Here is a 16,661-nt window from a genome sequence, read left to right on the forward strand (position 1 = left end):
GGATGGTTTTAACTATGGCTGCCTCTTCTTTCAGCTTCTGCTTGTACGTTGGCAGAAGCAGGATGGAGGAGTGATCCGATTTTTCAAATGGCAGGGGGAGGAGCACTTTGTAAGCATTGCAGAAGAGAGAGTAGCAGTGGTCGAGTATGCTTTCTCCCCATGTGCTCACCTGGATGTGTTGACAAAACTTCAGCGAGACTTTAGACAGTGATGCTCTATTAAAGTCACCGGTGACAATGAAGGCAGCCTCTGGGTGTGCAGTCTGCACGGTGCCGATGGTCTCGTACAGTTCTGTGAGAGCCAGGTCAGTATCAGCCTGCGGCGGAATATACACAGCTTTGATAATAACAGCTGTCAACTCCCTCAGCAGCCAGAAAGGTCTACGCAGAAGCACAAGGTATTCAGATCCGGGGAACAAAAGGATTTGAGCGCATGCACATTCCAGGGGTCGCACCAAGCACTATTGACCAGGAAGCAGATCCCACCTGCCTTACTCTTCCCAGAGAGGGTTTTAGACCTGTCCACAGGGCGAAATCAGAGGGCTCAATGGTATGATCCGGTATCTCCTCTGTCCCCACGAAGCACAAAATGTTACATTCCTTTCTTTCCTGCTGACAGGAGATTCTGGCCCTCAGTTTGCACAGCTTGTTGTCCAAGGACTGAACGTTAGCCTAGGGAGCAGCTCCCTAGGTACCTTCAGTACTAATCCGACTCACTAGCACTTGGTCCACAGCCTCAGTGCCTTGGCGATGCCAGAGCTTAAACAAATTGTTAAATGTTGTTAGAGTACCTACCTCCACCAACCCTTCTGGCTACCCTTTAGAATAATGTTCTTCCTCTGATATCCACTACCCCTTATCCCTGAAAGCTAAAATGGATTTTTGCACTGGAAGTAAAGTTCGAAGTACATTTATTATCAAAGTGTGTATACCATATACAACCTTGAGATTCATCTTCTTGCAAAATAAAGAAACAATAGAATCCACAAGAAATGCCACACCACAAAGGCAATCCAGTGTGCAAAAATGTAAGAACAAGTTGTGCAAACAATTTTTAAAAAAGCAACGAACAAGCATGTGGACCGCAGAGTCCCTGAAAGTAAGTCCACAGCCACGGATCCAGTTCAGCAGTGCAATTGGTCCAGGAAGCCCCATAGCTGCAGAACCAGGTTCAGCACTGAGGCAAGTGAAGCCAATCTAGGAACCCGGTGCTAGCAGGCCACAGCCAGAGAGCAAGGTTCAGCGCTGAGGCGCGTGCTAATGGCCGCAGGCTGCTGCTGCAGATTCGCCCTCTCTGTTCCCCTCATAATTTTGTGAACTACTATCAGATGTTTCTCTACATGGATTTAATGTTGCACTGTGCAACTTTAGTTCTCTGCACAGATAATCCAACTTCTGAAGATACACTGCTATTGTGCACAAAAAATGCATGCTTGGCATTTAAAAGTAGGCAACATGTTCCAATAAAGGGAAACTGAGTCAAAACAAGCTTGATTTCAATGTCAGATTGCATGAGTCCATACATTGCAACACTATAGGGAAAACAACTACTCTTCCATAGCGTATTCAATATTGTAGAAAATATGGCATCTGCATATGCCGAAGATTTCTGAACCATTAATTCGCTAGGTAACTAGATCATTTGTTTCACAATGAGAAATTTTTATATATTTATTTTATATTTTTTATACACACTATGGTCTGGGCATAGTTGAAACAGTGCTGTAGATCAAAGTAATCTGGAGGAACAGCAGCTCCACTTGTCTGGGATCATTGCAGTCTTCAGAGCTTGGTATTCAGTTTTCTCTCTGCAGATGGATGTTCCCTTTTCATAAATATGAGATTCTGCAGATTCTGGAAATCCAAAGCAACACACAAAATGCTGGAGGAACTCAACAAGTCAGGCAGCATCTATGGACAGGAATAAAGTTTCAGCCCAAAACCCTCCAACAGGATTGGAAAGGAAGGGGAGAGGAGTCAGAGCCATTCTGGACAAAATGTTCAGAAACAAAGATTTTGGCTTCTGTTCCTTCCTTTCCAGTTCTGATGAAGGGTCTCAGCCCGAAGTGTTGATGATTTATTCCCCCCATGGATGCTACCTGACCTGAGTTCCTCCAGCAATTTAGTATGTGATGTTCCTATTTCCCTTTGTTCCTTCTATAGAACATACAGCACAGGAATAGGCCATGTTGTGCCAAACCAACTAAAAGCCAAATCAAAAACACCCAAACACTAATTCCTCCTGCCTACACACTGTCCATAGCCCTCCATCTTTCTTAAATCCATGTGCCTATCTAAATGTCTCTTAAAAGCCTCTAATGTATTTGCCTTTACCACCATACCAGGCAGCGCATTCCAGGCATCCAACACTCTCTGTGTGGGGGAGAAAAAAAATTTACCCCTCACAACCCCTTTGAACTTACCCCTCTGTCTTCAATGCATGCCCATTTCAACCCTGGGAAACAGATGCTCCCTGTCTATTCTATCTCTGCCTCTCATAATTTTATAAATCTCTATCAGATCTCCCCTGTCTCCGCCGCTCCAGAGAAAACAACCCAAGTTTATCTAGTCTATCATGATAGCACATAATCTCTAAGCCAGGCAGCATCCTGGTAAACCTCTTTTGCACCCTGTCTAAAGCTACAACATCCTGCCTATAGTGGGGCAACCACTGTAGGCAATTCTCCAGATGCAGCGCACCCAGATTTTTATAAAGTTGTCTCATAACCTCTTGAGTTTTTGAACTCAGTGCCTTGACTGATAAAAGCAAACATTCCATAAACTGCCTTTATCACCTTATCAACCAGTGGAGCCACTTTCAACAACACTGTTAAGGGTCTTGTCCTTAACAGTGTACTAACTCCTTGCATTTTGCCCTACCAAGCTGTAACACCTCACATTTATCTGGGTTAAGCTTTACCTGCCGACATCTGCAACTGATCTATGTCACGCCATATTCTTTGCCAGTCTTCTCACTACGTACAACTCCAATCTTGGTATCATCTGCAAATTTACTAACCCACCATCTACATTTTCATCCAAGTCAGTTATGTGCATATATCACGAACAGCAGAGATCCTAGCGTAGATTCCTGCGGAACTCCACTCATTAGAGACACCCAGCTGGAATAAGTCTCTTCAACAACGACCCTCTGTTTTCTATGTGTAAGCCGGTTCTGAATTCAAACAGCCAATTCGCTACAGATCCTGCGCATCTTAATCTTCTGGATTAGCCTCCCATGAGGGACTTTGTCAAATGCCTTACTGAAATCCACGTAGCCAACATCCACTGCCCTTAGAAGTTAAAGTCTGTCCCGAGCCTTTGTGGCCCATCAGGCCAGTGCTTATGCCGGTTTCTGTGGCATGAAGCGACTGAGGGTACGTCCCGGATAGTACGCCAGTCTATCGCAAGGTTAACCCCCAGCATTTTGCTGGTACCCATTTTCAGCTGGGTGGACTGGAGCAGTGTGTGGTTAAGACTCAAACCCACGACCTTCATATTGTGAGCCCAACGCCCTAACCACTTGGCCACGCGCCACATAACATCCACTGCCCTACCCTCATCAATCTCTCTCTCATCATCTTGTCAGAAAATATCTGTTGGTAAGGCATGACCTGACGTGCATCGAGCCACGCTGACTCTCCCTAATTAGGCCATGGGTTTCCAAATGCACATACATCCTATCCCGAAGAATTTTCTCCAGCAGTCTCCCTACATCTGACATTGGAACTTTAAAGTGGCTGCTACCTTAATTTTATTTTCCATTACTTTTGGGGCTGTGAACTTGAAAGGTTGACTATGGCTCTGTCGGCTTGTGGCTGCTGTTTGATTCACTTCCAACATCTGCACTTTGGTTTACAAGTTATGACGTTGCTTTAGCAATAGGTGGCACCATGCATCTTTAATGTGCAAACGTCTTGTGTGGATGAGCTTTGCATGTTTTACATGAAGCTACACTGAAGACAGTTTACATTTTAGACTTCAAGTAATGAGGCCTTCAAGATTAATGTAATTTCCCGTGCACAAGTGTAAAGGAGAACAAAATATTTGTTACTCCGGATCCAGTGCAGCACAAAGAAAATACAAGATAATGAACATGATAATAAAAATCCCAAATATAACTACATAAGATAGTTTATAAAATTGCTTGTATGTACAGTACATACAGTGGTGCCAGGTACAGGAGATAATGAAAACTGCCAACAGCTTTTGGCCATCTTCAGCGTAATGAAGATTATCTATAAATTACAAAAAGATGCAAAAAGGAAAGAACCAATGAGATTGGGTTCATAAACCTCACAGAAATTTGATGGTGGAGGGGAAAAAGGTATTCCTGAACTGTTGAGTGTGTCTCTTCAGGGTCCTGTACCTCCGCTCATGATAGAAATGAGAAGAGGGCATGTTCTATGTGGTGGGTGTCCTAAATGTTATTTTTGAGGCACAACAAATTTTACATTGTACAAGACAAAGATTTCTGACATTATTGGACAACATGTTGTATGTTTTGTTTTGTTTTACCTCAGCCGAGATGATTTCAATTATTGAAGTCATGATATTTTTGACACTAGATTTCCAGTTGTGCAAGAGGACTGCTAAAGTGGTTTTGCAATTTCCTGATTTTGCTTTCCTTTGTCATTGGTCCTGCTTTTAAAAAGTGTCTCTGTGCACTGGTTTCTATAGATGGTTCTGCAATCTGACAATTTTAGTACAGACATTTGCATGTTGCCCAAGTCTGAGCTACAAAATACCAGAGGTGGTTCATGAGAATGATTCTGGGAATGAGAGTGTTAATGTATGAGGAGCGATTGGTGGTTCTAGGCCTGTACTCACTAGAATCTAGATGAATGAAGGGGGATCTCAATGAAGCCTACCGAATATTGAAAAGCCTAAATAGAGTGGATATGGAGAGGATATTTCTTATAGTGGGGAGTCTAGGACCAGAGGGCACAGCCTCACAATAGAGTAACATCCATTTAGAACAGATGAGGGATTTCTTTAGCCAGAGGGTGATGAATCTATGGAATTAATTGCCAGAGATAGTTGTGGAGGTCAAGTTATTGGATAGGTTTAAAGTGGAGGTTGATAGGTCCTTGATTAGTCGGGAAAATGGGGTTGAGAGGGATAATAAATCAGTCATGATGGAATGGCGAAACAGCCCAATGGGCTGAATGGCCTGATTGGCCTGATTCTGCTTGTGGTCTTGTATATCTAGCAAAATATAGTATGGACTAGGTGGGCTGAATGCAGGAACAGGCCATTCAGCCCACCTAGTCCATACTATATTTTAACATTTATATTGTGCCTACATTAGTTTAAGAAAACTGGAGAAATAGCTGCCTAAATATTCTCTGTAATCGTCCTTCACCATGTTATGGTGTAATTGATGTATGATGTAACACTTCTCCATGGTATGATGTCATTTATCTCTTGAGGTGATTGGAGGAAAGTTTAGTTGAGACCTCAAGTCTTTTTTTTTAAGTACGTGTGTGGAGGTAGACGCTGATACAGTAGGGATGTTTGAGAGACTCTTTTGATAGGCAGATAGATAAAAGAAAAGCCAATGGGAAGAGTTTGTATCCACTAGTAACACGTATTATGGACAGGTAGAGGTTGTGTGGCAAAAGTTGAAGCCAAGATTGTTCAGAACGAACAGTTAAATTTCAGGAATAATCAAGACATCTTAAAATTAACAGAACAACACACATCAAAGTTGCTGGTGAACGCAGCAGGCCAGGCAGCATCTGTAGGAAGAGGTGCAGTCAACGTTTCAGGCCGAGACCCTTCGTCAGGACTAACTGAAGGAAGAGTGAGTAAGGGATCCCTTACTCTTTATAGGTGCTGCCTGATCTGCTGAGTTCCTCCAGCATTTTGTGTGTGTTGCTGTGGATTTGCAGCATCTGCAGAATCTCTTGTGAATGTCTGAGGATATTAGTGAAGATTAAGCCACGAGTACACAGATCTAACTTTATCTCTCTCTTCAATTCAGCTGCACGAGCGGATGAAAAGAAAACTACAGGCTGGCGGCTCTCCTTTGAATGGAGATCAGCAAAACGGATTTGTAGATGGCAGCTATTCAGGGACCAAGAAGCTCCGACTGAATGGAGAAGATGCATCAGGGCTCCTAATGGTTAATGGGTCATCTAATGGCATGCCACCAATGTCTCCACTCCACCAAAGGGACAAAGCATCTGCCATTGGGGATGGCGTCCAAGGTATTGCTAATCATCCTGTAGGTCTAGACAGCTTGAAGAAGGAATGTCTTCCAGATTCCAGTGTGCAGATAAATGGGAACTGTGATGGTGTTGATGGTTTCACTCTCATTAAAGAGCTTAAGCAAGAGCCTGTACTGGATTTAGCTTGTGTGAACCCATCAGGCACCTCTCTCTCCCAGAACAACATGTTCCCCGACATTAATTTGAATGAACAGGAATGGCAGGAATTGTTTGACGAATTGAACCGTTCTGTGCCAGATCAAGATATTCAGGACCTTTTCAATGAGGATTTTGAGGAGAAGAAGGATATTGAACCTGCTTCATCTGATCAGAACTCTTTGTCAGACAACATCATTGTCAAAACGGAGTTTTCTCCCTCCTCATTTGAGCATGAACAGACAGAATCTCCGCAAGCCAGACCCTCTCCGTCAGGGCCTTCATTTACAAGTGTGTCTTTGGCATCTGTGAATACGGCTCCGTCAGTGTCCCAGGCTGTACAGTCTGCTGCAGGCCCCACTCCAGCTTGTGCGAGGCCTGTGTCTAGCGTTCTGTTGTCCGTGGAGCGGTCTCATGCCCAGCAACTCCAGCAGATGGCCGCTAATCAGAAGCAGAGAGCACAGCTCATGCAGAAACAACAGGCACAACACTCCTCACCCAGCCAGGTGTCAAACTGGTCAGCTGCACCCACTCAGAGTCCTTTAAGTGGGCCCTTCAGCCTCGACAAGCCCAGCAGCCCCTCCATATACCAGCAGGACTTCAGTCCAAAACTCTCAATGGCCAGCATGCCACCAAAGAGCTCTGCAAAAGCTGCTGGTAACTACCTTCAGCCGAACCGCGTGGGTATGCTGAATCAACCACCTAACAACTTGGGCCAGAACTCGGCAAGCAGTCAGGCTCCACTGCTGAGCTATGCTAACACTAAACGGTTGACTCACTTTGAGCTGTCCGACAGTCAGAGGGCTGTGGCAGCAAACCAGAACAAAACGGCGATGTTTGCATACATGCAGCAGCAACAGCAGCAGGTTTCCCACCTCAGCGATGAGCAGAAGAGGATGCTGGTGATGAAACAGAAAGAGCTGCCACAGGCTGGCATGTCATACCGGCCCCATCTTCAGCACAATCAGGTAAGATGTTGATCTTCATTCCTGCTGTAAAATAACCTTTGAAGTCTTGCTTAGACTATAAGACATTAGAGCAGAATTAGACCATTCAGCCCATCGAGTCTGTTCCGCCATTTCAGCATGGCTGATTTACCCTCCAGCCCATACTCCTGCCTTCTTCCTGTAACCGTTGACACCCATTTCTAATCAAGAACCTACATCCTCTGCTTTAAACATACTCAATGACTTGACCTCCACAGCCATCTGTGGCAGTGAATTCCACTGATCCACATCTCTACAGCCTAGTGACATCTACCTCATTCCCATTCCAACTTGTCAGACCTTGGCCTCCCCTACTGCCAAGATGAGGCCACTCTCAGGTTGGAGGAACAACACCTCATATTCTGTTTGGGCAGCCTCCAACCTGATGGCATGACCATCAGTTTTATCAATTTCTGTTAATTTCTTCCCTCCCCCCCAACCTCTTTTTAAAAGGTTTCAAAGGTACATTTAATGTCAGAGAAATATACATCCTGAAATGCATTTTCTTTGCAACCATCCACGAAAACAGAGTGCCCCAAAGAATGAATGACGGTTAAATGTTAAAACCCTAAAGCTCCCCCCGCAGCTCCCTTCCCTCCCATGCATAAGCAGCAGCAAGCAATGATCCCCCCCTCCCCCACCGGCAACAAAAAGCATTGGTACCTGCCACCAAGCACTCAAATGTGAGCAAAGCAACAGTAAAGACACAGACTTGTAGTACTTCAAAAACTTCGTCTTTCACCTGGTATTCGGCATACCACAGGCTCTCTCTCTCCCCCTAATAAGGGAGAAAGAGGTGTCTCTGTATCACAGCGAGAGGGGAGACATAACAAACAACTGACTGGTTTATGATGTTAAGTCCATTGTACCGCTTTTTCCGAGCTCTGTGCCGAAAGATCTCTGGTCTCTGGGCACATAGCCAAAGATCTTCCAGCTCTCACAACACACCGGTCTGTCGGGACATCGACCTTTGATCCACCTGTCTCCAGAGCCCTGAGATCCTAGGCCTCCAAAGATGAGCCAAACTCCTAGGCCATGCCCTTGGCATGTCGGGTGACGGCCAGTCGTGACACCCTGAGCGCGGGTGCCATTCCTGCAAAGAACCTAAGTCAGCGTGTAACTCCAGGTCAGGGTCTTCAAAAGAACCCTGAAAGGGAAAAATATAGATATTAAAGATGGAAATAGAGCTGTTTCTGAAGATGCAAGCAAAGGAGTTGGCATTTAGCGCCATCTTGACTTAAGATCCACCCTCCAGACTATTCCCGATCTATTTTTTTCCATTCTCCATCTAGTTCTCCTCTCACCTCTACTCTTCTCACCTACCCATCACCTCCCCTGGTGCCCCTTCTCCTTCCCTTTCTCCCATGGTCCACTGTCCATTCCTATCAGATTCTTTCTTCATCCTTTTACCTCTTCGACCGATCCCCTCCCGGATCCTTAATTCATTCCCCCACCCCTTCACCCACTCACCTTCCCCTTCAACTGTCACCTGCCAGCTTGTATTTCTGCACCCCTGCCGCCCCAAAACCACCTCATTCTGGCCTCTGTCCCCTTCTTTTCCAAACCTGATGAAGGGTTTCCGCCTGAAATGTTGATTATTTCTCTTCATAGATGCTGCCTGACTTTCAGAGTTCCACTAATGTTGTATGTGTGTGTGTCTGTTTGCAAGTTCCATTACCAGGTGTGGTGAATGAATAGCACTTGTCTAAAACAAAGGTACCATTCACTACCCACCCTCACTTCCCTTGCTTACAGATTTTAATAAGATCCATGGCATCTTCTCTTGTCTCTTAACTGTCCTGCTATATATTTGGGAAAAGAGTTTTTCATGTCACCTTCGTTCTCTGCCTGATCATTGAATATACAGCCATACAGCCCAGGAACAGACCCTTTGATCACAATGTTGTGCCTGCCTAGCTACGTTAGTAATCATAAACATGAGATTCAGCAGATGCGGGATGTCTAGCTTTTCCCCAAATGTTAATGTAGATGCGGCCAGACTTGCTGAGTTCCTCCAGCATTTTGTGTCTCTGAGGCCCCTGCTGATAGGATTGATCAGGGTCAACCATGGATGTTGCACCCTAGCTGTCTAGATAGGCAAAACCAGGGCAGTACAATATGGAGAGCAAGCTGTTGCCCATGTAGCAAGCTCCCCTCTCCATGCATCCGATGAACCCAAGGGAACAACGGAAACTGATGTAGTTTGGCACCAGCAATATCATAGAAGTTGTCAGTCAGCATTGAACTCAACCTAGGACTGTCTTAGGGACTCCGGTCTGGATATTTCCCTTAGGTTTACTCCTGAAGCCTTCGCTGTGATTTGAGATCAGAGTTGTCCTTCTCCAAAATAAGCTGAAAACCACAGCTGAAGAGCTCCATCTGCCCATAGTGACTTATTTTTAAGATGCCAGTAACCCATTTTGCCCATGCTCCTGTCAGTAGAAATGGTTCCGCTGGACTTAGTAGCTAAGCCACATGTGAAGGCCAGGAGCTGGACTCAGTTATCAGAGGCTATTTAAAGCGCACACACCATTGGGAGCATTTAATAGGTAGTAAAAGCTTATCCCCTTTACCGCCCTCATTATAACAACAACGAACCATTTTGTGTGTGTTACATTAGTAATCAAATGCCCAACGAAACTAATTGTATTTACCTACACAATATCAATATTCCTCCAATTTTTGCATCTCCAATTGCCTATCTGAGATTTTTGAATGGCTCTATTGTATTTGCCTCCACCACCCAGTACAGTGCATTCCAGGCACCCACCACTCTCTGGGGTTTAAAAAAAACTTGCCTCTCACATCGCCTTTGGACTTGACCCCTGTCACCTTAAATGTATGTCCTTTGATATCGAACATATTAACCCTGGGTTAAAAAAAGAAGTGTCTCTTAAATGTCCCTAATGTATCTGCCTCGACCCCCACCCTTGGCAAGATGTTCCACACACCCACCGCTCTCTGTGTAAAAGCCTACCTCTGTCCCTCTTTCTTGACTCACCCACTATTGGAAACATGCTCTCTACGTTCACTCTATCTAGGCCTTTCAGTATTCGATAGGTTTCAATTATATCCCCCTTCCCTCCCACCCACCCCCATCTAAACTCTTTCATTCCAACTGTTTCCTGTCATGAGGAACAGAAATGGGTAGGCCATCCACCCCTTGGCCATGACCTGTGATATATTGAAATTGTAGCTGATCTGAACTGATCTCACAACATTTATATACAGTCATAGAACATTACAGCACAGAAACAGGCCCTTTGGCTCATCTAGTCCGTGCTGAATTATTATTCTGCCTTGTGCCATTGACCTGCACCCGGACCTGAGCCCTCCATACTCCTCCCATCCACGTACTGATCCAAATGTTAAATGTTGAAGTCAAACCGACATCCACCTTTTCCACTGGCATCTTGTTCTACACACTTAACCCACTGAGTGAAGAAGTTCAAATTTAATTGTCATTCAACCGTACATGTGTGCAGCTAAATGAAACAGTGTTCCCTTGGGGCAAGGTGCAAAACAGTACTTGCAGTCGCATAAATCACATACACATGCAATTACAAACAAATATTAGCACAAGTCCCTGAGTGGCATGGCCTGAATATTAATGTTCCCTGTAAACCTTTCACCTTTAACCCTTGAACTCTATTTCTAGTCTCACCCAACCTCGGTGGAAGAACCTTGCTTGTATTTACCCTATCTATACTCCTCATAATTTTTTATACCTTTATCAAATCTCCCCTCATTCTCCTACGCTCTAGGAAATATAGTCCTAACTCAACCCTTTCTTCACAAACACTTAATTTCTCTGTAGTCCAAAAATTTGAGATTAAAGACTACCTTTACTTGTTACATGTACATTGAAACATTAAAACAAATAATGAAATGCATCATTTTGCAGAAATGGCCAACACTGTCTGCGGATGTGCTGTGGGCAGCGCACAAGCGTCACTGTGCTTCTAGTGCCAGTATAGCATGCTCACGACACTAAACCTAACCCGCACATTTTTGGAATGTGTGGAGGAAACTGGAGCACCCGGAGGAAGCCCATGTGGTCACAGCTGGAATATAGAAACTTCTTACTGACAGTGGCAGGAATTGATCCCTAATCTGTAATCACCGGTGCTGCAAAGCGATTGTGCAATGTTACTGTGCCACTCGTGATGATTTAGCACAACTTTCTGGTTTGGTGAGTTGTAGACAATCAGAACCCGCAGAGAAGAAACTCCTCCTTGTCGCAGTATATTAAACCCTCACTTCTGGATTTCAGCATCCAGGGTCCGCGTCCACATTGCATCCACTCTTTCAGATCCTTCAGAATAATTTATTGGTTTCAATAAGATCATTTCCTCACTGAATCTCCTCTCCACCACAGTGCAAGAAGCAGACGGTCCAGTGTCAGGTGTCACCAGGCCAATGTTTTATACAAGCTTGCTAAGAAAGCCTGTTCTGTATATTTCAGCCCCCTTTAGTTCTTCAACGTTTGGAAGAGCCACATTGCCTCGTACTTCATCTGTATTTACAAATCAAACCTACATCAGATTGTTGATGTATTTTCTGCCTTTTACACAACTATTCTGCCTTCCATTAATTAATTTCACTCTTCCAAGGGTTTAGAGATGACAGGCGTAGATTAAGTTAGAGACAAGCTGGAGACTTTTCCCAAGGTGGGTATGGCTAATACAAGAGGGCATTGTTTTAAGGTGATTGGAGAGGAGTAGAGAGGGGATGTCAGAGGTAAGATTTTATTTTTACACTGAGTGGTGGGTGCTGCGTATGCACTGCCAGGGATGGTGACAGAGGCAGGTACATTGGGAACATTTAAGAGACCCTTAGATAGGCACATGGATGATAGGAAAAATAAAAGGCAATATAGAAGGAAAGGGTTAGATTGAACTTAGACAAAGTTAAAGGTTGGCACAAGACCTTGGGCCAAAGAGCCGGTACTGTGCTGTAATGTTCAGTGTAAAACCCCACCACCAAATGGGTTGTTGGCAGCTTCATGGTCTAGTCCACCTGTGGTCCAGTCCCTATCTGCACCACCCCCACGGACTCAGGATAAAGAGGATCAGGGCGACAGATGCTTTGCACCTGGTCAATGGACTATTCTGATTAGACAGGAACCAGCTTGTGTTTGAAAGTGAAGTACAGGTCGACCTTCACTAATCCGACTACCTGTAATCTGGTTCCTTCGATAATACGGCACTGATCATGCTTAATGTGATCCTTCTGTAATTCGGCATTTTCACTAATCCGGCACTCCTCAGGTCCCAGTGGTGCTGGATTAGTGAAGGTCAGCCTGTATAAACACAGGAATGGACCACTCAGGCTAAAGTCAGGCATCTACTTCCGGGGCGCCTAGGCGCAACTCGAGTAGCAGCAGTACTCTTAATGGATACAATTAAATATTCCGGTTTCAGCCTGATACAGCTAAAAAGTACAACTGCTTCCAAGATCAGTATAGTCAGCAAAGATGTCTTAATGCATTTAAACAAACTATCACTGCTTAAAGCCGACAGAAACAACACCGATTGTGGTTGGAAGTGCCCACAGCGAAAACTTCAGAAGAAGCGTGGGCGAAGATCAGGATTACTAGTGCATTTAAGGAAACGGGGTATTAAACTCCCTACACCGACTATCTTGCTGGTGAATGTGCAATCTCTGGTGAATAAAATCGATGATCTCAGAGCCAGGGTGCTGAATCAGAGGGACATTAGGACTGCGTGTGTCCTTTGTTTCACGGAATCCAGATTAACTCCTTCCATACCGGATGCAGCAATTCAGATCGGTGGGTTTACTATACACCATCAGGATGGATCTATAGAGTCTCTCAAAAGCAGAAGTGGAGGTTATGATCAACTCTTGGTGCACAAATATATCAGTGCTGTCCCATTTCTGCTCACCAGACCTGGAATATCTAGCAGTAAAGTGCCACCCTTTTTACCTACCACGGGAGTTCTCTGGGGTCATTCTGGTAGCAGTTTACATTCCACCTCAGGCCAATGTCAAGCAGGCTTTAGATGATCTGAGTAATGGGATCAACATGCAGGAAACAGCGCAGCCTGAAGCCTTCACCATCATTTTGGGGGATTTTAACCAGGCCAGTCTGAAAAAAAAATCACTAAGCAATTACCATCAACAGATCACTTGCAATACCAGAGGAACCAACGCACTGGCCCATTGTTACACCACCATCAGGAATGCCTACTGTGCTATACCACGCCCTCACTTCAAGAAGTCTGATCACCTGGCTGTACTTCTACTCCCTGAGTATAGGCAGAAACGGAAGACTGCAGCACCAGCAGTGAGGACCAAGAAGATATGGATAAGGGAAGCACAGGAGCGCTTACAGGACTGCTTTGAATCGGTGGACTGGACTGTATTCAGGAATTTATCTTTGAATCTGCCGTTGTTACCAACTTCATTAAAACCTGTGTGGACGAGTGTGTGTTTACAAAGACTTACTGTACATTCCCACACCAAAAGCTGTGGATGAACCAGGAGGTACGTCGTCTGCAGGCTAGATCTGTGGCATTCAAGTCTGGCGACCCAGGCCTGTACCAGAAAACAGGTATGATTTACAGAGCGCTATTTCAAGGGTGAAGAGACAATTTCGAATGAGGTTGGAGGTGACATCAGATGCACGGCAGCTCTGGCAGGGTCTGCAAGACATTACTTCCTGCAAAGCGAAACCCAGTGGTATGAATAGCAGCGATGCTTCACTACCACGCTTTGAAAGGGAGAACACAACTACAGCTGTGAAGATCCCTGCTGCACCTGATGACCCAGTGATCTCCATTTCAGAGGCCAATGTTAGACTGTCTTTAAAGGGAGTGAACTCTCACAAGGCAGAAGGTCCAGTTGGAGTACCTGGTAAGGCTCTGAAAACCTGTGCCAACCAACTAGCGGGAATATTCAAGGATATTTTCAACCTCTCACTGCTAAGGGCAGAAGTTCCCACTTGCTTCAAAAAGGCAACAATTATACCAGTGCCAAAGAAGAATAATTTGAGCTGCCTTAATGACTATCACCCGGTAGCACTCACATTGACAGTGATGAAATGCTTTGAGAGGTTGGTCATGACTAGACTGAACTCCTGCCTCAGCAAGGACCTGGACCCATTGCAGTTTGCCTATTGCCACAATAGGTCAACGGCGGACGCAATCTCAATGGGAGACATGCCATCTTGGACAATGTCTCCCATCCACTACATAATGTACTGGGTGGGCACAGGAGTACATTCAGCCAGAGACTCATTCCACCGAGATGCAACACAGAGCGTCATAGGAAGTCATTCCTGCCTGTGGCCATCAAACTTCACAACTCCTCCCTTGGAGGGTCAGACACCCTGAGCCAATAGGCTGGTCCTGGACTTATTTCCTGGCATAATTTACATATTACTATTTAACTATTTATGGTTTTATTACTGTTTAATTATTTATGGTGCAACTGTAATGAAAACCAATTTCCCCCGGGATCAATAAAGTATGACTATGACTATGGCTCTCCACACAGCTTTAGACCGCCTGGACAACACAAACACCTATGTCAGGATGTTGTTCATTGACTATAGCTCAGCATTTAATAACATCATTCCCACAATCCTGATTGAGAAATTGCAGAACCTGGGCCTCTGTACCTCCCTCTGCAATTGGATCCTCGAGTTCCTAACCAGAAGACCACAGTCTGTGCAGATCAGTGATAACATATCCTCCTTGCTGACGATCAACACTGGTGCACCTCGGGTGTGTGCTCAGCCCACTGCTCTACTCTCTGTATACACGTGACTGTGTGACTAGGCATAGCCCAAATACCATCTATAAATTTGCTGACGATACAATCATTGTTGGTAGAATCTCAGGTGGTGTCAAGAGGGCGTACAGGAGTGAGATATGCCAACTAGTGGAATGGTGCTGCAGCAACAACCTGGCATTCAACGTCAGTAAGATGAAAGAGCTGATTGTGGACTTCAGGAAGGATAAGACGAAGGAACACATACCAAACCTCATAGAGGGATCAGAATTGGAGAGAGTGAGCAGCTTCAAGTTCCTAGGTGCCAAGATCTCTGAGTATCTAATGTTATGTGGTCAGCAACCATGAATATATCATTGAGTCAGGATTTTATAAACAAACAAACACTTATTAATCTTTGCTCAGCAATAGCGAAAAAAAAATTCAAACAACTAACTTAACTGGAAGTTAACTGCTATACGGCAACTCTGGGACGGTTCTTAAAATGGTAAATTCGAACACAATTCTTAAAGTGGTAAATTCGAAGGTCCAAGTGATTTACACAGTCAATAAGGAGAGACTTCTCTGGAAACGGATTTCGTCAAAGACGAGATGTTACTGCTGATTCTCCAAAGGACTCACGACGAAGGAAATAAAACGGCTTAAAGGAACTGACCTTTTCCTGGCAAGTGAACACTGCACAAACTTCCCTGCTTTTGCAGGAGTTATCTCAGATACAGGTCACTATTTCTGAAAGAAGACTTAATAAGGTCGATCCTTTATAAAACTGCCAAACGACTCCAACTTTATTCAATCCTTCCAGGTTCCTGTACTTTAGTAAGGTCTTCACTCTCCAATACTGCTGTAAAGGTAAATCAAAGATACACCACAAAAAACTGCCAACGATTGGCGAAACTGCCGGCACAACGATTCTGTACCTTACAATAGAAAGTACAACTCTGTTTTAAAACAAAACTGCGTCATGAGACGAACACGCAGCATAACGGAGTAACTAATGAAGCAAACAACAACTCAATTGAAACTAACTGCATCATACCAGGGGTCTCCCTTTTATTACCTGTTGTGAACCTGTCATCACGTGACCTCACATCGGTGGGAAAATTACATCATCCCACCATTACATCATAGTCATAAGACAGTCTCAAGATACCCACGGGGTATGTAACACTAACCTGGTCTCAACATATCGATGTAGTTATAAAGAAGGCAAGACAGCGGCTGTACTTTATTAGGAGTTTGAAGAGATTTGGCATGTCAACAAACACACTCAAAAACCTCTGTAGTTGTACTATGGAGAGCATTCTGACAGGCTGCATCACTGTCTGGTATGGAGGGGAGAGGGGGGCTACTGCACAGGACCGAAAGAGACTGCAGAGGGTTGTAAATCTAGTCAGTTCCATCTTGGGTACTAGCCTACAAAGTACCCAGGACATCTTCAGGGAGCTGTGTCTCAGAAAAGCTGCATCCATTATTAAGGGCCTCCAGAACCCAGGGCATGATATTTTCTCATTGTTACCATCAGGTAGGAGGTACAGAAGCTTGAAGGCACACAC

At 44.7% G+C, this 16,661-nt stretch overlaps 1 protein-coding gene across 1 annotated transcript in view; it reads left to right on the forward strand.

Moving 5' to 3' along the window:
* Positions 1-16,661, forward strand: part of maml1 (mastermind-like transcriptional coactivator 1) — an 85,948-nt gene that overhangs the window by 47,783 nt on the left and 21,504 nt on the right. The window contains exon 2 of the mRNA XM_072264116.1: positions 5,986-7,335. Coding sequence (XP_072120217.1) covers positions 5,986-7,335 — 1,350 coding nt within the window. The remainder of the gene's footprint in view (positions 1-5,985; positions 7,336-16,661) is intronic.

Source organism: Mobula birostris, chromosome 7, assembly GCF_030028105.1.
Source record: "Mobula birostris isolate sMobBir1 chromosome 7, sMobBir1.hap1, whole genome shotgun sequence".
Lineage (NCBI taxonomy): Eukaryota > Metazoa > Chordata > Chondrichthyes > Myliobatiformes > Myliobatidae > Mobula > Mobula birostris.